The sequence below is a fragment of the Ursus arctos genome, unplaced genomic scaffold (genome assembly GCF_023065955.2).
Source record: "Ursus arctos isolate Adak ecotype North America unplaced genomic scaffold, UrsArc2.0 scaffold_11, whole genome shotgun sequence".
Classification (NCBI taxonomy): Eukaryota; Metazoa; Chordata; class Mammalia; order Carnivora; family Ursidae; genus Ursus; species Ursus arctos.
This window is the reverse complement of record NW_026622775.1, coordinates 31,194,219-31,220,960: the sequence shown is the minus strand read 5'-3', so window position 1 is coordinate 31,220,960 and position 26,742 is coordinate 31,194,219. Positions and strand designations below refer to the sequence as shown.

The following is a 26,742-nucleotide window of genomic DNA, read 5'->3' as shown; positions in this document are numbered from 1 at the left end:
CATCTCAGGTACTCAAGAACACCATATGTCTGGTGGTTACCATATTAGCGATGCCTTTCAGAATGTGCAATAATTTCAGTGAATGCTATAGAAGGACTGATATGTTCGGTAATTTCTGTGAATGCTCAGTGTCCAAAGAATATCCTTCTCCACTATGGGCAGAGATGGAGAGAAGGATACTTGATTCTCTCTCCAGATAAATGGTTTGAACAAGTAGTTTTCAGGTATGTGACTACAGCTATGTTCAGGGTAAATGGACATGAGAAGGTATGAAAGCTACTTCTGCTGAATAATTCTTTAGTAAAAAAAAAAAAATTAGTGTGGAGGAGCTCACGTTCTTGCTTTTGGTGTTTTCTTTCCATTTGTAGACCTATTAAAGAGTAATACTTACGAAACACTGTGTGTCGCTAAGGCACAAGCAAAGATAGCTAGTATTTAGGGCATCAGGGAACTATAAAAAAAAAAAAAAGAAGAAGAAGAAGAGAAATAAGTTTTGGCACATTCTTAGTTTGGGTTTTCCCAGAAGCAGATGTAAAAAAGAATTCAAGTACAACCCATTTATTTGAGAGGTGATTCCAAGAAACACCTGTTTGGAAATGGAGACATGTGACAGGGAAGGAGAGGAGCCAGTAAGGGATGTGTTATTTGGCAAGTTACCACTGAGAGTCCCTAAAGCTTAATCCCACTGGAGAGCTCTGGGAAGTGTGTGGCTATGTGCCATGGAGTTCTACAGACTCAGGGAGGAGGGAACTGAGGTACTTAGGCACCAACGTCTTCAGTCATTAGTTCAAGACTGTTCTCCAGTGATGGCAGTTCCTCCTTTCTCTGGACTGCACACAGTCCGAGTGGTATCTAGGAAGCAAGGGAAGCCATTTAGGCAAAGTAATGCAGAGCTGGCAGTTGAAAGTCAGGACAGTGTGCACTAAAATAGTATGGGCTAGGGGATCAGGGCCGGGGGGTTGGATAACGGACAGCATCTATGATAGACACTCCTTAACTTACAGTGTAGAATGTATTGAACAAAGGACAGAGAGGTATATTTCAGATCTGTGGAGCTTCTTCAAAATACATATGCTCCTGCCCTGCCCTTCGCCCCTTCCTAGACCTGAGATCCTAATAAAATGTACCCTGTTCCTCTTGCCCTGATATCTATTAATGGAGGCGTAAAGACCAAGGAGGCTTATAGGCTTTATCTATTTACATGTTAGTCTGAAGGTATTTCATACAAATGTTTATCACAACTAGTTACTAGAATTTGTGGGTCTGGCCAAGGGATGTGCAGTATTTTCTACTTCTTTGGTGTTTCAGCTCTGATCCTTGAGAAGCCCGTTCACTGTGCACCAAGGTTTATCATCAAGTTCTGTCCCACTTTTGCTGTGTTTTCTCACTGTATTTATTAATAGTTGGCCTTTCAACTGACCTTAGTATTATTTGTTGGATTTATAGTCTGTGTCATCTTACTATAGGGAAAACTATGTGGGGATTCCCAGCTTCCTCTTAGAAACCAAAATAGTAAACTTCAATTGCTCTTAAGAAAGGGATTTTCCAATATGGACTTTTAATAAAGAGTTCTCACTTTTAGTTTTCAAAGACTACTAAAGACAACTTTGGAGATTACTAAAAAAGAAACATCGAGATAAATCAAGGAATGAGGCATTTAATAATTCTGCAGTGAATTGGGAATTCCAGGTCACTTCTGCCAATTAAGCAAGGATTGTGAGGAGAAAAGCTTCATGTATATTTCCCTTTCTATGCAATGGCACATAATAGTGTGCCACAAATATCTAGAAGCTCCTTAGATCCTTGACATTGTGGGGTTTTTCATTGTAATACGAAGTTCTTAGCCATGCATTGTTAAAAATCATCTACTGGGGAATGATGCTGATTTTCCCCAGTATTGCAAAGCAAAACAAAACATACATCCATGTATTCTTTGATTATGGACTGTTTTGAGCTAAAAGTTACATTATTTTTATTCTTCACTACCTATTTTAATAGCAGTATCTTTTAGGCCATTCATTGCTAACCCAGTGACATTCATTTTCTTCCTTTGAAGATTCCTTTCCTGATTACCTACCTCAGAGTTTCCTTTTATTGATCAGTGGGAGGTGAAAAGTTAACCCTTCATGTTGCAGAAATGGCAACTTGCTCAGCATGGGCCTCATGGCCCCCAGCTGTTTGGAGGGGTCCCCATTGTATTCATGCGGTATAGGTTGGAAGCCAAGTCTGGAAGTTTGGAAGCCAAGAAAAAGAGGGCATTGCTCCTTCCCACCCCTGCCCTACCGCCTGCGCTGTCAGTGGAAGTCTTACCCTCTCTGGAATGTTTTAAATAATGATTTGATAGATAATGTTGGTGATAATAACTTCTGTTTATTGAACACCCACTATTTCTGGGTTCTTTATATGCATTATTTCCTTTAATCCTCGCCCACCCCTTTGGACTAGGTAGGTTTGCTGTTAGAGTTTTGGAGATCATGAAACTACAGCTTCAAGATTTTGTAAACCTTCCAGGGTCATCCAGCTAGAAGTTATGGTGAATGATTCTGCTATTTAATTTCATCTATTAGATTATTAGGAAGGGAGAAATGCTCTAGAGTTTTGGTCTCTCATCATCTCCTATCCTGTGATTCCATCAGTTTGCTCTTTAATGAGATTTATACATATGTTGGTTTTTATCCAAGCTAAAATTAGAATTTAAAGAATTTTATATGTAAGCAGAAGGTTCTTTAAGCAAGATTATCTGCTCTAATAAAAACAGAATTATTGTACAGATCAATGTAGTATTCTGTGATTAGTTTTATTTCAGCCTGGGCTCTATGATACCATTTTAAGTCATTTAAAATTCTCACAAAAACTGGAAGTAAGTTATTTTTGAGTCTGATTTACTGAAAATGTTCAAAGAAAATGCTACAGGTGGGGCTATAAATAAAATACCTATATTATATTCATCACTCCCCCTACAGTTATCACAAATGCATAGAAAATTCTACAGACTTGTAAATCAGGAAAACATATGAATTTTTTAAAGAGTGTGAGTCATTGATCATCTCAAGTGTAGCCGAGGAACTGACATCAGTGAGTTAAGTTACTAGAGCCACTCCAGAGAAAATGAAATTGGCTATTGTTAGCATCTCCTTTAAACATTTTTTTACCTCATGAACGTTCGTTGCTATTGAGTGTCTGCTTGACTATAATGGTAAATCTCCACTTAAAGGACCTGTGCATAATTAAAATGTACTTTGGTAACATCCAGCGTTTGACATATTTCAAGTTTTCAGCAACAGACTAGGGGAGCACAGATCCGCCAGTTTTTAGCCAACAACTCAAATAAACCTTTAGTATTTTGTGCTTAAGGGACTTCTGGAGGAATCATGTCTGTTGATGTGCACTACAAGTTGTCTGCTTGGTTCCCAAACGACACATTTCATAGTCCTTAATTAGTCCTACTGTGACTTTGTTTTTATCCCCTGAAAACTATTTTTATAGTTCAGACTAAGACTGAATTCCAAAAAACATCCTTCCCATCCCCAACAAGTATAGTCACACATGGGTTTCAGGAAAGGTACATGGCTCAGGATAGTGCTAACCTCTCTCTGGAGTAGAAGAGCTAATAACACACTGGCTCCATTTGGAATGGCCATTCATTTGTGGCTTAGGATGGCCTTGGAATCATATGTGCAAAGCAGACAGTAGTAATCATGCTTCATGTGGACATTCTTACCTGATATGTACACAGATGAAAACACTAAGGGAGAATATTAATGTGAATTCAGATAAAGTAAAATTATAGACCACCTAAGAAATTACATGGAAATATAATGAGGTTCAGTGACAGTGGCTTGGGATTCAGAAGACCCGGATTTTTTTGCACACACACACACATACATTTTGGGGGGATAACTACCTGGTTATGTCGTATGGAAGCGAAGGGCAGAAACTCAACCCAAACTGTCTTTAGCAAGATACCCCTGTAAAGTCCAAAGAGATTCTAACTTCAGGTATGGCTTGATCAAGGCTCTCAGATCATGTCATCACTTTATTTCTGCCCTGATTTTTTGGCTCTCCTCCGTCTGTGCCAGCTCTATCCCTAGTCTTTTCCCCTTGTGGTGCTAAGGTGACTGCCACAGCATAGCCTCCCAGATGTTTCTGTTTAAGATCAGCAGAAAAAGAGGGCATTTGCTTTTCTCTTCCCTCAAAATAAAAGTCCTATGTGACTTGCCCACAGCTGACAAGTGATGTCACTGGTTGGGCACAGTTGCACTTACAGGATTAGGCCTTTGGAGCAGAGGGGACACGTCCTGCATTGTGCTAAGAAGAGGATGGGGCGGGGCAGTCCCATTTGTGTATTTGGCAGTAGTAAAACCTTAATGATTCTAATAAAACTTGACATCTATATCATGGTTTTTATATGGCAGGCCTTGTGCTTACGTGCGTCACTGTGAGTTACCTCATTTAATAACAGGACAGGAGATTTACCTCTGGTGGGTGTTTTTTCTCAGGGACTCCTGCAGTAAGATCACTAACTGAGAATGTGGGTGGGAAGAGGCACAGGAGATTTGGGGAGAGATGTAAAGATCTGAGGTCATCATTTGGACAAAGGGAGAGCGGGTCCAGAACAGAGTAGGATAGGCAGTGTTAGGTGTTCATTTGTGGAAAGGGATCGTAAATTTGAAGTGAAAACAGATGACTTGTGAGATTTTTCTCTTAGCAGTGCTCACGTGATAAAGTGGAGGCATAGAAAAGCACATTTTGTAGGGCACGTTCTGTGGAGAAATAGAAGAGCAAGGAGCTAAGGGTATTTTGGGAGGATTTCTGATAACGATGGCCCATGTGACCTATGCTGAGATTAGGATAGATGGGTAAGGACAGAAGTGAAGATGGGGGAGGGTTGATGGGCAGTAAGAAAAGTAGTGGAGGGGTCATGGGTAAGGAGGTATCTGTGCAAAAAGAGCTAGAAGAAGAGGCAAGAGGCATTGGGAAAGTGACATCCTTGAAATTGGGATTTCAGAGGTAGTGCAGTTTCCTAGTAGTGACAAGGTCCAGGGTAAGAATATGTGTCTTGAGAAGGACTAGAGGACAAGGAAGATGAATGGGGAAGAGAAGAGCAAACAACCGACAGGCCAGAGTAGTGGGTGGCATATCCGTGTGAATACTGAAATGCCAGCCCAAGGAGGATGAACGTTATGAGCCAGGAGCTAAAGGGGGTGGTAAAAGAGATGAACAGGAGATTGGTAGGCAAGGCAAGGAGATGAGAGACAGGGTTGGAAACACAGGTGGAGGGAATCTTAAAGACAAGTGGCTTTCAAAGGAGGATGGGAAGGGGCTGGGAATAGCAGTCTAGAAGTAGCAGAATAGAGCCTGGACACCAGCCTGTCTTCTGGCTCTGAGGTATGAGGAGTGTGGTTTGATAAAAATAAATAAAAATTAAAACACCTTTCCCCTTCATGATAGTGCAGAGAAACTAGTGTCCTTGTCAGGTAGCCAGATCAATCAAAGCAAAGAGGCAAAGGAACCACCCTAAGAAGAGATGGAAGCTAGCTAGTAGGAGGTTTGTTGACAAGAGACTCAAGTTTCCAAGAGTCGTAGACGGAGGTTTGAGAAGCAGGCTGTGGGTAGGGGATGAAGTTCGGTCAGAGGATGTGCAGAGCCACAGGGACCTGGGAGATAATTCCTGACTGGGCTGGGGGGGGAACTTCTGCAGTGCCTCAGAGGAAGGGGACAGGGCCCCTGAGAGGAGGGTGAGCAGTCTGCAGTATTGCTGGGAACCTGCCTGATGGGAGAGAGAGGCACTGCTTGTGCATGGGGCCATCTGAGCTTATTCACGTCTCTCCTTAATCCCCCGGAGGAACTGAACGAGGGTCCCTGCCTTGGTTTTCCCACAGAAAATATGACTGGGCAGAGTAGCTGATTCCACTGGGGAAATAGGAACTCACAGGCAGAGATAAGGAGCTGTCTGGGGAGTACCACCATTATTAAGGAAAGTACAAAGTGAGCAGATACCAGCTGAGAAAGAGTGATTGAACAGATGGACCACAAAAATTAAGTAAGAGAAGCTTCTATTCAGTGGAAGTTATTTAAAGGAGGAAAAAAAAAAAAGGAGCCGGAAGTTGTTGTTTGTTTTTTTAAAGGAAACATTTAGTATGAAAAATTCAAAGGTTTAAGTAAAGACCACAATAAATAAGATAAAGTACAGAATGGATACAACTAAAGACAAATTCATGAGCTGGAAGATGAGCTTGAGAGACTCTTCCAAGGTCAGCCAGAACAGATAAAGAGAAATTATAGAAGACACAGTGAAATACCTCTATATACCTATTAGAAGGGCTAAAAGAAAAAAAAAAAAAAACTGGTAATTCCAAGTACTGGAAAGGATGCTGAGAAACTGGATCACACGTTGCCAGGGGGGATGTAAAATGATACATCCGCTCTGGGAAGCATTTTGGCAATTTCTTTTACAAACTAAATATGCAGCTACCATACAACCTAACAATCTCACTCCTCGGCATTCATCTCAGAGACATGAAAACTCACATTCACACAAACACTTGTGAGCCAATGATTATAGCAGCTTTATTCTTAATAGCCCCAAACTGGAAATAACCCGTATGTCCAACAATGGGTGAATAGTTAACCTGTGGTTAAATACCATAGAATACCATTCATTGGTAAAAAGAAATGAATTACTGATACATGCCACAGCTTGGATCAATGTTAAGGGCATTATGCTGAGCCCAACAACAACAACAAAAAAGCCAATATCAAAGTGTTACATATTGTGTGATGCCACTTATATAACATTCTAGAAATGAAAAAATTCTAGAGATGGAGAATAGGTAAGTGGACGTCAGAGGTTAGGGCAGGGAAAGGAGAGGGGGAGGCAGTGCTTTTTGGTGATGGAATATTTCAGTATTTTAATTGTGGTAGTGATAAGAATGACTCTACATGTGCGATAAAATGTCATAGATTTTTACACAAAGACCTTTCAAAACTCTGCACATGCGCAAACCGGTGAAGCCTAAGTCCTGTAATCTGGTTAATTATATTGTGCCAGTCAGTTTCCTGTTTTGATCGTGCCCTGTACTATGTGACATGCCACCATTGGGGACAGTTGGGAGATGTGTGCATGGGACCTCTGTGTGCTACATTTGCCACTATTAGTCTGTAATCATTTCAAAACAAAAAGGTTTTTTAAATGAGGGGGGAAAGTATTAAAATATAGCTAACAGAATGAATTCCATCAACAGGATAATAGGAATCACAGGGCAGAAAAAATACAGGAGGAAATATTTGAATAAAGTATGGACAGATGTTTTAGAAATAAAATAATGAAATACCTCAGATTGAAAGTGTTCGTGTATAGTAATTCCCCCTTATCTGCAGGGGAATGTTCCAGGACCCCCAGGGGATACATGAAAGCATGCAGAGTACCAAACCCTATATATATACTCTATTTTTTCCTACACATAACTATAATAAAGCTTAATTTAGAAATTGGACACAATAAGAGAGTAACAGCAGTAACTAATAATAAAATAGAAGAATTATAACACTTTACCGTAATAAAAGGTACGTGAATGTGGTCTCTCCCAAAATACCTTATTGTACTCTACTTTCCCTTCTTCTTGTGACAGTGTGAAATGATAGAATGCCTGCATGATGAAATGAAGCGTGGTGAATGGCGTAGGCATTGTGATGTAGCGTTAGGCTACTAGGGACCTTCTGATGATAGTCCGGAAGATCATGGGCTTCTGGTCTACAGTTAACTGCAGGTGAACTGAAACCATGGCTAACGGGGCATCAGTGGGCTACCAAACTAACTGAAGAATACTCATAAATAGACACAGTAACATCTAAAAACATCAAAGACTATTCTCAAATATAACTTCAAAAGGTCGCAAAGAGAACAGATCACTTACAAAGAACAAGCATCTTGATGACCCCAGACCCGTCCCGGCAACAACGGTGTAAGCAGACAGAACCATCATGAAGTCATATGTGCAGTTCACCAGAGAAACTCAACGTAACGAGCAGCAACTGACAGAACTTCAGAGGGAAAACAGCAACAGTGGTAGGAGACATTTTAACGCACCCCTTTCAGGCAATCAAGTAGACAAAAATAAGCAGAGATATGGAAAATCTAAATGTAACTAATAACCTTAATCAATGAGATATATATACCAAAGAACAGCTTTGAATACAATGTTTCTGAATACAAATGGAGCATTTTTCCCCCCAAAAATGTATTAGATGATTAAGGAACACGAGCCTATGTTCCTTGACCATAATGAAATAATAAAATAATGATAATTACACATGGATAACTCAAAAATCACGCGTGTTTGGAAACTAAGTATATAACACTAATACTAAATAACCCTTGGGTTAAATTGAAATCTGCTTCAGAAATTTTTAATGTCTTTCGGAGAAACTTCATCGTATGGTTTTCTTCCTATGGGGCTGGTGTTTATTAGATGTGGGCTTCGATATTTTATGACTTCTGCTGCTATGATGTATAGATCATTTTTTCCATTACATTTTCTGGGCAGGTTCTATACTGTGTATAGAAAGCTCGTCATTTTTTATGTAGATCTTGAATCTTGTATTTCCTGAATGTTCTTTTAATTTCAAAAGCTAAATTATCTTGGCTTTTCTAGATGGTTATGTGAGTTCCTGAAATAATGAGAGCTTGCACTCTTTCTTTCTAGTATTTACATTCTAGTTCGTATGTCTCTTGGTGCCAGATATCACTTCTGCTTTAAATGTTGGCTCCTCCTGGTCTTACTTGCGATTTGAATTGGAAACCTTCTAATCTGTCCCCCATTTAATGTGCTACTTCTAGAAGATCCTTATCGCATTAAGGACATTGCCTTATACTGTTCTTAATAAGAATCAGGAATGGGTGCCATCCCCAACACATGGCTTCCTCCCCCAAGAAGCCGGCTGCTCCACATCTCTCTAGCTGAAGTCAGGGAAAAGGGAGACTGTCTGGGAGCACATACTCAGTCCTTTGTGGATAAGACCCTGGAGTGGCAAGCGTCGTCTCCATTCACATCTCAGTGGCCAAATATTAATCACGCACCCACATCTAGCCGCAAGAGAGCCGAGGCACTAACACTCCGCTGGTCAGCCTGTGCCTATCTAACACACTCAGACTGTAGGTGAGAAAGAGACCAGATATTGAAGGACAGCTAGCTACACAAGATGATCATATGCTTTGTTCCTTTCACTTGTTATATATTAAAAAACATTAATATATTTTCTGATGTTAAATCACCCCCACATTCCTTAAATAAATCCCACTTGGTCATGAAGATTCTTTGACTGTATTTTTGGATTCTAGTTGTGAGCGCTTTACGATTTTTACATCTGTGTTTATTAAAAATATTTTTAAGTAAGTGGTAATATGATACTTTGCCGTTTTTAAGATCAGTTTACATACATTATGTCACAAGAACAGATGATAATCAGGAGCTGACTAAAAAACAAAAACATTAGATATTAAGTAGATGAATAGAAAATATCTCCAAAGGGAATACTGCGGCCTTCTCTTATTATTGCCTAAATTCTCAAAGGCCCTCTGTAGAGGATACAGAGATTTGAAAAAGGATTTTTGATCACAGGAACCTAGGAGGGATGTTATCACCCTCAGAGATGTGCAGGAAGGAACGGGGCTGCCGCTCTGTAAAATGCCTAACACTGTTGGCGTCCTAGACGTTGTCTTAATGCCGTGTTTGAACGACCTGGTTTTGAATTTCTAAGTCAAGGATTTTCTAGTTATTAAACATTTTTTAGCTTTCTGCACTCTTGTTTTGACCCTTTACTATCTGCATATACCAAATTAGATAATGGCAGTGGAGCTCTCTCCTGGGAAAGGGAGCGCTAAAAATACAGACTTCTCCTGCTGTTTGGCCGCCAGGTCATACGTGCGCTGGGCACACTTTGTCTCGCACGGCCAAAGAGCTTTTCCAGAATACACCATAATTATATAATAGCGATCACTCGGAGGGATGAAGTGCCTTTGGGAGGAAAATAAATGATCAGCTGACATAATTTTGCAAAAGAGGCACTCAATATTAAAGCATCTAGGTATCACGGTAAACACAGAATTGCCCAAATAGCAGGCAGGGCCTCTGTGGATTTTACCCCAACAAAAGAGGCTACCTGCTAACTTCTCTTCCCCTGAGTCTCAGAGCCTCCCATGTGTCCTAGATTAAATACTCAGGGCAGCATGTAAGTCTGAGATCACTTAGGCTTTCAGTGCATTCTTCCCCGCCCCCTCCTCACCCCTGCTTCTCTCCCTCCCTCTCTGCCACACACCCGTAGAAGCAATTACACTATCATTTACCTGGGGAGAAGCTGCTGGCTTCTCCCTGATGCTGTGGCTGCACGTTTCAAAATGAAGCAAAGGTCAGGGAGTCATCTGATTACTTACCGTGGTGCACATGCCTCATTTGAACATATGAGACCCTGTGGTAGCTTTTGCCCTGGATTTTGTGCATTGATAAGACTGATCAGATAATTCATCCAGATCCACTTCACTGTACTGGTTTTGGATAACCTAAGTACCTAAATTCTTAAGGACTATTACTGTTGGGATAAATGCATACCATTTTTTATCATGTGCAGTAATCCATAGCCTAAAGTACATGGAGAAATATCCAAGAATCCCATCTATTTTTGTGGTTTCTTTTTTACCATCATCAGCCCTAGAAAGATGAATAAAGTTGAGGTCTAGATGAATAGAACTGCTCCACTGCCATTTTCACTGTTTCTCCTTCCAAGCGTCTGTTCTCTATCATGAAGGTACACCAGTAGTACGAACAATACGGGCAGTGTTAACTAAGCACTTAAGTTTAAATGCTTTGAAATAGTTAATTATACTTTACCCTATAGGAAGAGAAAGTGTTTTCTCAGGTCCCTAAAAATGAATGATGAGTGATTTAAATAAAACTTCGTGGATATCCAAACTTTGGTTGCCTATTTTTATTTATTTTTTTGTTATATGCAACTAATGAATCATGGAACACTACATCAAAAACTAATGATGTACTATATGTTGGCTAATTGAATTTAAATTAAAAAAAAACAAAGATTTTATTTATTTATTTATTTATTTATTTATTTATTTATTTGAGAGCATGAGCGGGAGGAGGGGCAGAGGGACAAGCAGACTCCCCACTGAGCGCAGAGCTGGGCATGGGGCTCGATCCCAGGACCCTGAGTTCATGACCTGAGCCAAAGTCAGGCACTTAACCCAATGAGCCACCCAGGTGCCCCTGGTTGCCTGTTTTTAAAATGCTGAGCTGGGGTTTGACTCTTCACTGTTAGGTTGTATGGTCTTTTAAGGATAAGCAGAGAGTAGGAAAATTGTATGGAGAATTATCAAAGACAGAGTTAAGCTGCCAGAGAATTAAGATGTTAAAAGCTGCGCAACTGGGGGGGCGCCTGGGTGGTGCAGTCGTTAAGCGTCTGCCTTCTGCTCAGGGCGTGATTCCAGAGTCCTGGGATCGAGCTCCGCATGGGGCTCCCTGCTCAGTGGGGAGCCTGCTTCTCCCTCTCCCACTCCCCCTGCTTGTGTTCCCTCTCTCACTGGCTGTGTCTCTGTCAAATAAATAAATAAAATCTTAAAAAAAAAAAAAAAAAAAAGCTGTACAACTAAAGCAGCCTACAGCAGGTTCAGCCAAAGAAAGGTCAGCCTTACTGTAAAACACAGTCCAAAAGTAGATCTAAACGTATCTGAGAATTTAGGGGGAAAATAAACTGCATTCTGTCTCCTCTCTGCCCATCACATTATAAGAGCTCAATACATACTGTTTTGTTACTAAATCACATTCGGGTTAAGATTTAAATGTAAAACATAAAACCATGTTTTGAGAAGCAATTTTCGATGAGTCTTTCTATCATCTTGAGTGGAGAAGAGCTTTCTAAGCAGAGAATCAAAACCGGAAGCCATAAAGGAATACATTAATAAAATTAGACTACTAAGAATTGTAAAATCCTATCATGGTGGGCATAGCATCAGGGCGCCTGGGTAGCACAGTCGTTAAGCATCTGCCTTCGGCTCAGAGCGTGATCCCGGCGTTCTGGGATCGAGCCCCACATCGGGCTCCTCCGCTGGGAGCCTGCTTCTTCCTCTCCCACTCCCCCTGCTTGTGTTCCCTCTCTCACTGGCTGTCTCTATCTCTGTCGAATAAATAAATAAAATCTTTAAAAAAAAAAAAAGTGACATGGTGGGCATAGCATCGTGTATAGAATTGAATTGTCAGGTCACTATGTCATACATCTGAAACGAGTACAGCCCTGGATGGCCACCGTACTTCAATAAAAATAAATAATTAAAAAGGACTGGACTAGGAATGAAAAGTGTAGAATGCGTGCAAGTCTGAGCACAAAAGTCTCATAAATAACCCCAAGGTCCCATCGTCAGAAGTCTAGTTCTAGAGTCCTGAATAGACATGCTTTAAAAATATAAATAAGGAAGTAAATTAAATGAAAAGTTATTATTCTACCACTACTTAAATACCTATAAAATAACTACAGCTCTGGAAAAGCCTCACCAGGCCAGATTAGTCCAGTATACACAGAAGATTGTATTTCTGTTGAGACAAAACCTGTCAGCAGCCTTAATCCCTCACAAAACCTCAGACCACAAGCAGCCATTAGCCAAAGTAAACATGAAAAGAGAAGGAGCATCAGAATTGTCAGTAAATTCTGCAGAATTGAAATTCAAGCCATCAGTTTCAGTAATTCCCAGAAATAACAGCTAAATCTAGATACTCTGTGGCTTTGTGATTTTACAATTGGGCCAACACAAAAGTCTTAGGAATTTTTAAAAATACGTAATTGATGTAGCACACTTAGATATCCTCGTACGTAGTTAGCTTTTCAAGTATTTACTCAGTGAAATACCAGCAAGGAATTTAGGATTGAAAACTTGCATAGAGATCAAGGTCAAGTGAAAGCCCTAAGTAGCCTCTAAGAGCTTGCAACACTCTGAGCAAATGTAATCTGGTAGGTCATCCAGCTGACCTCAGCACGCTAACAAGGCCAGCCCGGAGCAGCGATAGCCCTGTTTAATTTTGCCCTGAATCTGCAACATCCTAATTGCAAATTTGCTCCTTTAATTTGCAGTGACCCCCCCCAGGTGATGGGCTATTTGCGTATGGAAGTAGGGCTCAAGAAGAGCTTTGTGGGCATGAATTGGGATGATACCAGAGAACCTATCCTGGTGAAATCGAAATCAATATTCTAGTTCAAGTATCAGACACATGGCATGTTGAGTTGGTATCATACCCTCACTAAAGACGCCCTGTAGAGGCTGTGCCTCCTGCGGCATCCTAAAGAATAGGGACAATGATCCAGGGTAATTCCGACCCCCCAAAATTGCTACTTTGGCCGCACACTCTCCAATAATAGGCATGGGGGTAGGAATATTTGAAAGCTGACGTAAAATAATTTTGAAATTATCTGTGCAGTCTCCATCTTCCCTCTTTGCTGAGTATGAGGAGACCCAAGCTGTTTACATTGAATTAGATAAAATAAGCAGGAAATAGTTCTGAGACCACAATATTATGTTTACAGATCATTAGAGCTTGTCAAGAAACCCATTTGGGGTTACTTTGGGTACTCAGTGTAGGAGAAAATTGCCTTACAAATGACAGAGATCTGTATTTGAGTATTCCTAGTGTCGTGAGGGGGAAGGGAGGGTTCGCAGGTGGACGCACAGAATCGGGCATTTTACCCTTCTCCCACGGGGTAGAAGGTGCCTCTTCCCCTCCTTGGCGGTCTGTGAAGTGCCCCAGAGAGCTGTAAACTGGGCTGGGGGGGAAGGGTCATTAATTCAACTTAGGTTCTTTTTTATATACAAGGTAGCTGAAAGAGGTTGAGAATTTGACCCCGTTTCTGGCTGTGAGATCTTAGAATTAGAGTTGGCTATTAGATCTGGCATAGAATTGTCAAAAGTAGGGTCATTATATGGCTCTGAGTCACTTTGTCTAGACATTTCACTATGATTTTCTCCCTCTCTCTCTTCTCCCCTCATCCTTGTTACCCCCTCCTTGCCCCTGTCACAACAGGTGTAGAAGACATTGTGGCAATAATGATTCCTGAGCCCAAAGGGAAGGAGATAGTAAGCCTGCTGGAAAGGAACATCACGGTGACCATGTACATCACCATCGGAACCCGGAACTTGCAGAAATACGTGAGCCGCACTTCGGTTGTGTTTGTCTCCATCTCCTTCATCGTCCTCATGATCATATCCCTCGCATGGCTGGTCTTTTATTACATCCAGAGGTTTCGATATGCAAATGCCAGGGACAGGAACCAGGTGAGTAGCAAAAAGCTTTTTAAAAAAAATTAAAAATTATTACAAAAGTAATACATATTAACTATATAAACTTTGGGAATCACGGAAAATACCACGGTAAAACCAAAATTACCTGTTATCCCCCCACTCAAGATAAACATTGTTCCCATTTGCCATATAGTTTTTCAGCTCTTTTCCAAATACACGTATCGATGTTTTACTAGTATTGTTCTGTGGCATGAGGTGCTTTGTCCCACATTTTTTGGACAGTTATTTATTTAGGCACATAATAAAGGGAGAAAGGGGAGTGAGCTGAGATTGTGCTCATGCGGCAACGTTGTGTGGGAAGAGACAGGATTTTCTGGCGAATGGAAGAAGAAAAGGAGATTAAAAAATAAAAGCTGTTTTATTTTTTTTTATTTATTTTTTTTTAAAGATTTTTTATTTATTTATTCGACAGAGATAGAGACAGCCAGTGAGAGAGGGAACACAAGCAGGAGGAGTGGGAGAGGAAGAAGCAGGCTCATAGCGGAGGAGCCTGATGTGGGGCTCGATCCCAGATCGCCGGGATCACGCCCTGAGGCGAAGGCAGACGCTTAACCGCTGTGCCACCCAGGCGCCCCAAAAGCTGTTTTAAAAAGCAATTAATTTTGGAACAGATTATATATATATATGTATATATATATATATGATGAAATGCAAAAGATATAAAATGGTGTGCAGTTAAAAGTAATTGTCTTCCTGTGCCTGTCTCTCAGTTATCCAGCCATCTTCCTGGAATAGCTTCTCTTCCAGGGATATTTTATGTGCTTACAAACACACATTTTTTAACAAATGATAGCACACTTAATTCTGTACCCTTATTTCTCACTTCTTGGAATTATTCATCTCCACACTCAATCCAAGCTGCCTTCTCATTTTTAATGACTGTCTAACATTTCATTTCCTGCATATTTCACATGTATTAAACCAGTTTCTCTTACCAACATGTTTTCTCTTACCAAAACAACAACAACAAAAAGGTACATGTGGTACTGAGCACATTTGTGTGTATACCTCTAAGGTAAATTCTGGAAGTTTAATAGGTAGGGCAGTGATATATATATATAAACCTATGATAGATACTGCCCAAAGTCTGCCAAAAACGTTGAATCAATTTTTACATTAACCAATGATATACTAATATTGTTTATACTAATGTAAACATTAGGATAATACTTATACTTAAATATACATTAATACACTAATAATACTGTTTTCCCATTTCCTTAGCAAAAGAATGTTAAAGCTTTTGGTGCATGCAATTTGATGTAAAAAATGGTATCACATTTTTCTTATCACAAGTAATGTTGGACATCTTTTCAAGTAAAATAGAAAAAGAGAATTTTTTTCTCTGGAGTACCTGCTTATATTATCTGACCACATTTCGGTTGAGTTGTTGGTCATTTTCTTCTCATGTGTGTAAGTCAAAGAATTGGAGAGAAGACTATTAGTCAAAGGAGTTAACTGACATAAGATTCAATTTTATTTTCCCAATTTGTAATTGCCTTTGATTTATCTCTGGTGCTTTTTGCCATGCAGAAGTTTGTGGGTTTTACATAACTGAATTTATCTTTTTATATAACTCCTAAGATTTGTATAATAAGATCTTCTATAGACCAAGACCTTAGAAAAACATTCTCTCATATTTCCATCCACTACTTTTTATTTCACTTTTATGATTAAGTCTTTACAGAGAATTTATCTCAGTGTAAAAAATCAGATAGAGAGCCAACATTATTTGAGATGGCCTACCTACCAGTTTTTATAACTCGTATTTGTTCAATAATTAATCTTCCCCCCTCATACGCAGTATCCCCATTCAGCATATATTAAATACCCATATGTAGGGCACTGGATGGCTCAGTCACTGAGCATCTGCCGTCGGCTCAGGTCATGATCCCAGGGTCCTGGTATTGAGTCCCACGTCCGGCTCCCTGCTCCACAGGGAGTCTGCTTCTCCCTCTACCCCTCCCCCCACTCATTCTCTCAAACTCTCTCTCTCACTCTCTCACAAATAAATAAATTAAATATTTAATAAAATAAATAAATAAATACCATATGTATTTGGTTCTATTTCTGTGACCTCGAAACTGTACCATAATCTATCTATTCATACTCTAGTACCATACTACTTTGAGTACTTTAGCACTATAATATTGTCTCATATCTGTTCATGCTAATCTTCCTTTATTGCTCTGCCTTCACGTTTTATGTCTATTTTTATATAAATTTAGAATCACTTTTATCTGTTTTTTAAGTTTATAGAATAATTTATAACCTTAAGTTGTTGAATCTTCCTTAGTATATGTTTGCCCTTATTCAGTGATTCTGTTTGTCCCCTAATAGCATTTTTAAATATTCTTATTTAATCATACACATTTTTATGTTTATTCCTAGGTATTTAATAATTGTGTTGCTATTATAGATGAAATATCCTCTTTCATATAGGAAGGATTTCGATTTTTGTACTTTTTATTTTGAACATTATAGTTTACATATTTTATAGTTTATATGTTTTATAATTTGTAATAATTTTGCAATGATTATAACATGCCTTAGTATTACCTTAATACTAATGGTAATACTAACTAGTATTATATGCAGGCATATTCTAAGAGTTCTGTATATATTTGCATAGTTAATAGTCTTAACAACCCTTTGATAGGATTTTATTGTCCCCATTTTACAGAAGAAACAAAGAGATTAAATAGCTTGCTCAATGGCACACAGATAGTTATTAATAAAGCCAGTAATTGAACCAACAGCAGGGCTTTAGAGTCCATGCTCTTAACCACTATATTGAAGTATTCGTGATTGTTTATATTAGTTTATCAGGATCACATTAATAATATGCACAGTTAGTGATATTTTACTTCTTCCAAATTTTGAACCTCTTATTTTTTTCCTCTTACCTAATTTCATTGGCTTGTACCTCCAGAATCAACTAAAGTAATAGTGGTAGTGCTGAATATATTCCTCTTCATTAAGCATTTAATAGGAACATCCTGAGTTTAATGGGATTTTTTTTTATCATTGCTCCATTTTATTATTTTCCCATATAGTTTTCTAGATCGAGATATGTATTTTCTTGTGTTATGTAAATGCGTGTTAGTCTTATTTCATTCAGAGTTTTGTATTTTTTTTTAAGATTTTATTTATTTATTTGAGATAGAGAGCCCAAGTGGGGAGGAGGGTCAGAGGCAGAGGGAGAAACAGATTCTCTGCTGAGCAAGGAGCCCAATGTGGGGCTCGATCCCAGGACCCTGAGATCATGACCCGAGCTGAAGGTAGATGCTAAATCCACTGAGCCACCCAGGCGTCCCTCATTCAGAGTTTTTAATCAGGAATGGAGGTTTAATTTTAACAAATGCCTTTTCAACAGCTGTGGTCTGAGTTTTTCTCTTGATCTGTTAATAGAAGTGTATTATATTATTGGATTTCCCAATATTAGACCATCCTAAATCTTACTATTCTTCTAATCCTACTATTCTTCTAACACATGCTAGACTGTATTTGTATTTTATTTATTTTTTACCCTGATATTTGTATGTGAAATTCATCCACAGTTTACATTTTTATCATGTTCAGGTAACAGTTATACTGGCTTTTTTAAGGAATTTGCAAATTTTCCTCCATTTTTTGTAGTCTAGAGCTGCAATGTCCAACACGGTAGCCACTAGCCCTGTGTAATCATTCAAATTTAAGTTAATTGTAATAAAATTTAAAATTCTGTTTCTCAGTTACACTACCTACATTTCGAATGTAGGTATATATGCACTGCCATTTGGTAGCCATTCCCATCATCATGGAAAGTTCTATTGGAAGTCCAGCTCAAGAGCATTTTAAATAGGACTAGAATTAGCTGATTCTTAAAGTATTAGTAGAAAATTTCTACAAGCCAGTAAGGTCTGGGTTGTTGTTTAAGAAGACAACTCCTTGACTTTTCCTATTTAATGGCAGTTGGTTTGTTTAAATTTGTTATAGCTTCAGGACAATTTCTAAAAACATTTGTTACTGCTTTTCATTTTTTTTTAAAGGAAATTTACCTTGTTGTTTATTTTTGCATTTCGTAGACAAGGTAATAAGAGAATAACTTGCCTAAAGTCACACATCTAGGAACTACCTATTGGAATTTTTTTTTTATAATATTTTTTTATTATATTGTGTTAGTCACCATACAGTACATCCCTAGTTTTTGATGTAAAGTTCCATGATTCATTACTTGCGTATAACACCCAGTGCACCATGCAATATATGTCCTCCTTAATACCCATCACTGGCCTATCCCATTCCCCCACCCTCCTCCCCTCTGAAGCCCTCAGTTTGTTTCCCAGAGTCCATAGTCTCTCATGCTTCATTCTCCCTTCTGATTACCTCCCCTTTCTTCTTCCCTTTCTTCTCCTACTGATCTTCCTACTTCTTATCTAATCGTCAAAAGATACATGCTCAGTCTAACAAATTTTGGCATTCAAAAAAATTACTCAAAGAGAAGACAAATCACCCATTACCCCCAGTAAAGGTAAGATACCTTTCAGGTTTTGTAACCGCCTAAATATATATTCGGTAAATTGTCATTGTATGTGTCTAAGAATTGCCTTATCTATTAAACGTGATCCAGTTAACAACTGTCTAATATGTCACACATATTTTCTATGTGTGTCTATGTATGAGACACAAATACACATATAAGTTTTCAGTCCTATTTTTTAATTAGTTGAAGAGCATTTTCCCTGTCATTAAATAATCTTTAAAACATGATTTTTAGTGGTTATTTATTAGTCCAATTCCACCACTTACCAAACATGAGCAAATTACTTACTCTCTTCACGCTTTAGTTTTCTGAACTAAATGGGAATATACCGTCCTCTTATGGTTATAGTAAAAATTATATGAGTTAATGTATATTATTTTTCAAAGCCTCTGAGCATGATGCTAATCACTTTTTAAACTTTCAATGAATAGTACCCATTATTACTGTCATGTAGATTCCTTGATGACTACTTACAAATCCACTTTACCACTTTTATTGGATATTTGGGATTTAAGTGGACACTAACTGCCAGTCAGACACAAGACAGTGAAAATATAGAACTAATATGTTCAGTTTCACTTGTTGCTAAAGTTTACATTATATAAACTATACACGTGTGAGTCAGTTATTGCTAGGATACCTAGCTAATTCGATAATGCTAAATGAAAATGGTAACCCTGTTTTTTTGAGTCTATAGATAGTCCAAGTCATTATTAGACAATTGAGTCAAGCGTGAAATTTTAACCTTGGATTTATTAGTTGATTACTTATTTCCATCATCAGTTCCCTTTGTGCAGGTAGATTGAGTTTGCGTGTCTCTAGGCGTACACATACTCTGTGATTTGTGTGAAAATTGGAAGCAGATGGTATGGAAGTGGTTCATAGGGTTTCAGTTTTTACTCTGCTCCCATTTTATTAACTTTCCTCAGATTGCAAGATGTTACCCTCAGGGTCACTCAGCGAATTGGGATCATGTTAAAAGTTAGCACCATTTCCTGATCAAAATAGGCACTGTACTTTGGCCCTTTGATGGATGGAATAAGAACATATAATTTCCTTTAGAAAAAAATTTCTCCTTTGATGGACAGTGTTCCGTTCCATTTGATAGAGAGCTTCAGCTGGGCAGGCTACGGCTCTAATAAGCCTCAGGTTAACTTAAGTCATTTATTTTTATTAAAGCATTACTGGCCCTTCAGAAAGATTGGCTCTCGGGTTAGAGGTAGGCTCACAACCTAAAATGGAATATCAAAGCCTTAGTGTTGCATTGGTGACGTATCCAGCCACTCAGGTATATGCAAGAGAGACTGAACTTGAATTAGGCAGGTGAGCACCCCAGTCTCTGCTTGGCTTTGTGCAGATCGCAACTAAAGGAAAGTCACCATCATCTCACATGATCACTAGCCCTCATGTCTTACTGTACCTGGAGAAGATCATTTCACGGCAGCTTCCCATGGAGGACGACTTGCTAGATAATCTATATGTTAATAGCCTCACACCCCAGGGTCTTTTAGATGGTGACATGGAGAATAAGGGTAGAATTGAAAGTGGAGAGATTGGGCTGGTGTGCTGCATTTCCTAATGCAGTTACGCAAAGATAAATCGAGCACAAGGTAATCATCACAGACACCAGCTTTGGAGTAAAGTCTGGATTCCAGTCTGTGCTCTGATGATTCCTGGGTCTGTGAGTTTGCACAGGTTAGGTTCTTTACCTTTCTATTCCTGTCCTTCCTCACATGTAAAGTGAGACTGATCACGTGTCAGCCCCATTCCAAGGGGTGTCGAATGAGAAAATATGTGTGACCTATTAGACAATTGTTAACTGGATCACCTTTAACAGATAAGGCAATTCTTAGAAAATAATACCCTCCCTTACATTTAAATAGCTCAATTCTATAACTCACAAAGACTTCAAGCTAAATATGGGTTTTTAGCTTAGATGACACAGTTTGAAACAAAATGGGATCTTTTTTCCATCTCTTCTCCAGAGTTATGGGAAAAGGAAAGCATATAAATGGACTACAGAGAAAGAATCAGGCTTTCTTGGAGGTTAATTCCCCATGTAGCAGGGGTTTTTAATTAACAATAATAGTGTACGCACACAGTATTTTTTAAAAAGCAAATAAAAGCGTGTATATTTAAAAGTAAATTTCTTTCCACCTCAAACTCCCTTTATCAACCTCCCTTCCTCCAGCTCTCCCCAAAGGGAGCAACTCATAACACTTCCCTTCCAAGTCTTCCAGACGTTTCTGTGCTAGATATAAGAAAGGTTGTTTTCCGCATTTGTTGCAAAGACAAGGACACCGCCTTTACATAGCTTGCACTGTAGTGGCATCAACAAGCAATACACACGAAAACCAACAGAACCCACTCAGAGGGTAGTCCAGTAGTCAGATGACGGGTGACAAATTTGGGCCAGAGTGAGCGAGAAGTCAGCAGGAATCCGATTAGGACAGTATTTTAAAGTCCTATGAGTAAAGCGTAGACTATAAAGAATATATCGTAGTTTATACCTGTTGTACCAGCCTAATTATTAATAACTCCCCATTTTACTCTCAAGAGTGACAGTTTGGATAATAAATGACATGTTTACCATATGTGCGAAAGAAAGAGAAGAATCAAGGATGCAGTTAGGTCTGTTTTCACGGCCTGAGCTGAAATGGGAAAGACAGGAGAAGAGACCCTGAGGGGCTGGGAACTCTGAATTCAGGTTTGGAGACGTTACATTTGAGAAGACTGTTCTATCTACCACAGCCCTAACATAGATGCCGGGTATTATGACCTGCAAGTCTGGAGGTCAGGAGAGAAGAAGAGCTAGAGACAGAAATATGGGTACATAGATGCCATTTACATGGCCAGGACAGGAGGAGCTCCCCTGGAGAGAGAGCATCCAAGAGAAGAGGTCTGAAGACAGCTCAAGACAGCTCGCTCGATATATGCTAATGTGGCCTCAGGCCCCACTGTCTCTCCCACTGGCATATTATTTTATGTATTTGTTTTATTTTCTCTCCAGTTCATATCACTATTTGAAGCCATCCCCTCCTTGCCTCACACCTCACTTTCCCGTGCATGCCGGCACCCAGAGGGAGGTAAACCAGAGGGAGGTAAACCAGAGGCTGGTTTGCAGAGACCAGCCATGGCCTCACACTCCATCTGGAGCCACTGCTCCTCTGCTCAGGGTCCACGGGTCTGCAAGGACCTTCTTCGCTCATGATGCTTGTCTTCTGTACAGCCCTGTCCTCATTTCTTTCAGGCCAGCATCCTTTGGAGACCCTGGTCTATCAGCCTCATTGTTTCAGCAGAACTGAAGGAGGTGGCCAGACTCCTGATTCCCATTTCTGAACAAGCCCTGTGATGTGTAAGAGGCTGCTGAAGCGGCCCCCTCCGGGTTAGGGCAGGTCATCACAGAGCACAGGACCTCGAGGGGACTGCTTTTCATAATGTCACATTCCAGCCCACTGGAGCCTCATCTCTGAGGAATCCCGGAGTGTGCTGTTGCATAATCACACATAAACCCAGATGTAAATGTGACTCTCCCAGGCAGTTTAGCCGAGGATCCAGAATATTGTCAAATCTGGGGTGTCTACCAGGAGCTGGGACTACTTAAAAGTAAACAGAGTTTGCTCTGATTTAAGAGTTAGATATAGATATAGATATACTGCTTCTTAACAGCTCTATGATGAAGGCACTGTATGTATCACCCCACTCTATAGGTGAGGAAACAGAGAAGGTAAGCAATTGCCCAAGGACACACAGCTTGGCAGTGTTAAAGCTGGGATCTTTAGCATCTTTGAAATGCTCTGTCCTGAGAACGTCTTTGGCACCTGCTGGTCCAAGCCCAGCTGCTGGTCTTCTCCTGGAGATGCCATTCTTCTCTGGCTCACAGAATAAGCACCAGAAAAGTGCTCACTGTTTTTGATTATCATTGTAGATGTAACTTCATTCAGGACTTCTGGGAAAAAAGATATCTTTTCTACCAGAAAAAGATTTCTACCAGAAATGAGAATGGTGGGAGGGCTGCTGTTCCTTCTAGACCTTTTTCCAGGGACCGTGAGAAATCCCTAAGAACCACTGATAATTCACGTTTCCCCAGGTTCACTCCTGTCTCTCTGGCAGCTCAACACTGCCCCTGCCACATGTAGATTTTACACATGCATTGAAATCTTCCATGTGTGAAAGGAACTCACTGACAGTAAAAACATTACCAACATGTATGGCAAATTCAGAAGGTGAATTTCTTTGATAAAGTATATGTTCCTGCAATGAACAAAAACTCCACAAAAAAGATAATACTTGAGCTAAGGAGGGCAGGTGGTCCTTGGAGGAGGACACTGTAAGGGTAAGCAAATTAAACAATCAGATATGATTTTATTTTGCCTGTCCATTTAGGAAAAAACAAACCTGCTAAAAAACAATCCTGGGGAGGCAAGGGTGTAAAGGGCTCTGTAGTTAGGGGTCGGGGGCTTCCTAAATTGGTATAATCCTTCCTGAGGGTGGTTAGCAGTCGGATTGCATTTGCTCCATTATGCTGAAATATAATTTTTGAATAAATAGTATATTCTCATGGTTCAAAATACAAGGAGTATAAAAAAATTATGGACTGAAAATTCTCTTTCCCACCCTTCTCCTCCAGAAACCCAGGTACTTCCCTAGAGACACCCATGGTAGTGATCTCTGGTGTAAACATTCAGCGATATTTTTATGAACGTACCCAAATCTGTACATGTTTTTTCATCTTAGAGATTTTCCCATACCACTTCATAAAGAGCTTCCTCTTTCTTTTTACGGCTGAGTATTACTCCACTGCATGGTGTTATGGGTTGTATCATGGCCTCTTGAAAATTCATATGTTGAAGCCCTAACCCTGCATACCGCAGAATGTGGCCTTATTTGGAAATGGATTATTGCAGGCATCATTATTTAAGATGAGGTCATTTTGGAGTAGGTTGGGATCCTAATCCAGTATGACTAGTTTTCTTATAAAGGGGGGAAATCTGGACACAGACATGCATACAGGGAGAATGCTGTATGGAGATGAAGGCAGAGATGGGACCATACATATTCAAGCCAAGGATTGCCGGCAAACCACCAGAAGCTAGGCAAGAAGCATGGGACAGATTCTCCCTCACGGCCTTCAGAAGGAACCAGCCCCACGGACCCCTTGATCTTGGACTTCTAGCCTCCAAAACTTTGAGACAATAAATTTCTGTTATTGAAGCAAAAAAAAAAAAAAAAAAAGTAAATAGGGTTTGAATCTGTGATTTTGGAGCAGAGTAGAATCAGGGTCTTAGGCAGGGCAGAACCATGAGGCAGAGGACAATCCAATGTAGGAAGAGAACAGAAGCGTTTGAAGGCAGGAACCAGATCTGAACGATGAAGTTTGGAACAGTGGCTAAGCCAGCCCGAGCGAAGAAAGCGGGCCAGGAGAGGAAGCTGAGGGAAGGGGGCTGAGGTAAAGGAGGCCTTTTCTACCACACTTGCACCTGTGGAAGGAAGCAGGCTACTGGTAAAGGCACCAGGATGGTGTGGGAAGGGAAGACGCAAGCCACAACCCACTTTTCAGAAATAGAAAGGTCCTGTAATGATTAGGAAAAACATTTCAGTGGCCATTTGACACGTCTGGGTGACTTCTAAATACTGTGACATTCTCTTTCTCTCCTCACGAGTCTTCACGATGTCCCTGGATGAGAACTTTAAGAAAATAGCCCACCGATGGCAGCAAGGTGGACTTCTCGATGCATAGCCTGGACACATCTCCCCCTGTAAACCCCCATTCCCAGAAGGCAGTGGATGAGAAAGCACAGTTGTAGGAACTGGGAGGAAGAAGACACTTGGCCATGATTCTACTCATGCAGTTGAGAATGCTGATCGTCTGACCCCAGAATCATAGTTTTTAGAACTTAAAGGGATATTAGATATAACGAATTTGAGAGAGAGAAATGATAAGTGATTTTTTTAAAGAATTTATGTATTTGTCAGAGAGAGGGAGCGGCAGGCAGAGGGAGAGGGAGAAACAGACTCCCTGCTGAGGAAAGAGCCCAATGAGGGACTCAATCCCAGGACCCTGGGATCATGACCTGAGCCGAAGGCACACGCTTAACCAACTGAGCCACCCAGGTCCCAAGTGATTTTTTTTCCATGGGGATGCAGCAAGGTTGCTGATTTCAAGTCAGAGTAGTTTCCACAAGACCAAACTACCTCCACAGTATTGAGATACTGAGGAGACTTGACCCACAGGGAGGTTGCCAGCCCCACCTCCGTTGTAGCAGTGAATGGAAGGACTCCTCACCTTTCTATGATTTGAACATTGGTCCTTTTTGGCATTAGAAGTAAGGATTGATTAAGTCCTTTCTGCTATGTAGTTTAAGATTCTTTACCTCAGGGGGCTTCACAGAGGATGCCAAGGATTCATCTTCATTCTACCCATCCAACGACCTCTGACTATTAACTTCTTGAACTCTGAGGTGGGAGGGCTGGATCCGTGACAGACTCCTGACCCCAAACACCACTGTGCAGTATGGGCAGTCTCCCCTCCCCACCAGGAGGTTAAGGTACCACGTGTCCCTCATTTCACAGAAGTGCCACTTCTGCTGCCCTGTTGTAATTCTTATCCTGCTTGTAGAAACCCTACAGGATGGCAAAGCAGAATCAGCAGGCAGCATTCCCGCCATGACTGGGGCAGGTGAGCCTGCCTTCTGGTGATGCCCGGTGGTGCTCTGGCACGTTGTCTCACTGTCTACTAGGGCAGCCCATCTGGGACACAAGGACCGGGTCTGTGGCCTGAAACCACAGGACTCCCAGTAGATGGCGGCTACTTCAAATACAGGCAGATAAGAGAAACTAAGTAAGGTTCTTGTTGTTTTTCACAAGCAATATTGCCTTTGAGGCTAATCCAAGGAGACCAGACCTTATTTTGTGTGAGGCCTCATAATGACATTCAAACAAGTTTTTTTTGAAAGAGTTACCTCTCCCTGTGAATACCTTTTCCTGTTATTTGCATATACATGGCCCAGGTCCCTTTGATTGCATTTGCACATATCAGTACCGAAGCTCTGTTAGAACAAGAAAAGTAATGGAATGCAAGACAAATTTGAATTTTACAGGGAGAGCAAAAGGGAAGGGAATATGTTGAGTGTCAGCCACCAGGGAGGAGATCTCCAACCAGAGATGCTTCTGTCTCCTGAAGAAAAAGGACCAAAATAGTCCCTGATGTTGATCTGGAGAATGTGTGGAGCCCTTGGGTGGGGGAGGGGAACCCAGAAAGGCAAAGTCTATGTTGTATCCATGAAATATTCAGTGAAGTAATTCACCATGGATTTGCTTTTTTTTTTTTTTTTAAGATAATGCAGATCTGAAAGGATCTTTGATCCCCAGTTCTGTTCTGCGTGGATGAAAATCCTAAACTGGTAAAGCTGAAAATGGCATTATTTTACATACCTCCTTTTACTAATAAGGGAAACTAAGGCCCACGATGTTTAAGTGACCTGGTCAAAGTCACACAGCTAGTGACAGAAAATAGGACTAAAAATCAGATCTTCTAACTTCCAAGCCATTGCCTTCTCTTCTCTAACAGCCTCCCACAAAAAATAACCCTGATGTTTTTACCTCGCGTTGTATGTATGCAAATAGCCTTAAGTCACCACTCCATGAGGTCACCATGGCCATTAGAGTAGTCTAATTCTTTATCTATTTTTCTAGATTTATGGAGCGCAGTGCCTTATATCATAGAAATTGGACTAGCTGTGGAAAGATTTCTGTCACATCAACCAGGTCTGGAAGGATTATTATTATGTATTAGAGCAAGGGAGGAAGCTTGAGTCACCTGTGGCCATGTGAGTTTCCAGGAAATTGGGACCAATTCTTTTTA

At 40.2% G+C, this 26,742-nt stretch overlaps 1 protein-coding gene across 2 annotated transcripts in view; it reads left to right on the top strand.

Moving 5' to 3' along the window:
• RNF150 (ring finger protein 150) overlaps window positions 1-26,742 on the top strand; it is a 284,261-nt gene that overhangs the window by 138,646 nt on the left and 118,873 nt on the right. For both annotated transcript variants that reach the window (XM_057310084.1, XM_026499389.4), the window contains exon 2: window positions 14,076-14,326. In XM_057310084.1, coding sequence (XP_057166067.1) covers window positions 14,076-14,326 — 251 coding nt within the window. The remainder of the gene's footprint in view (window positions 1-14,075; window positions 14,327-26,742) is intronic.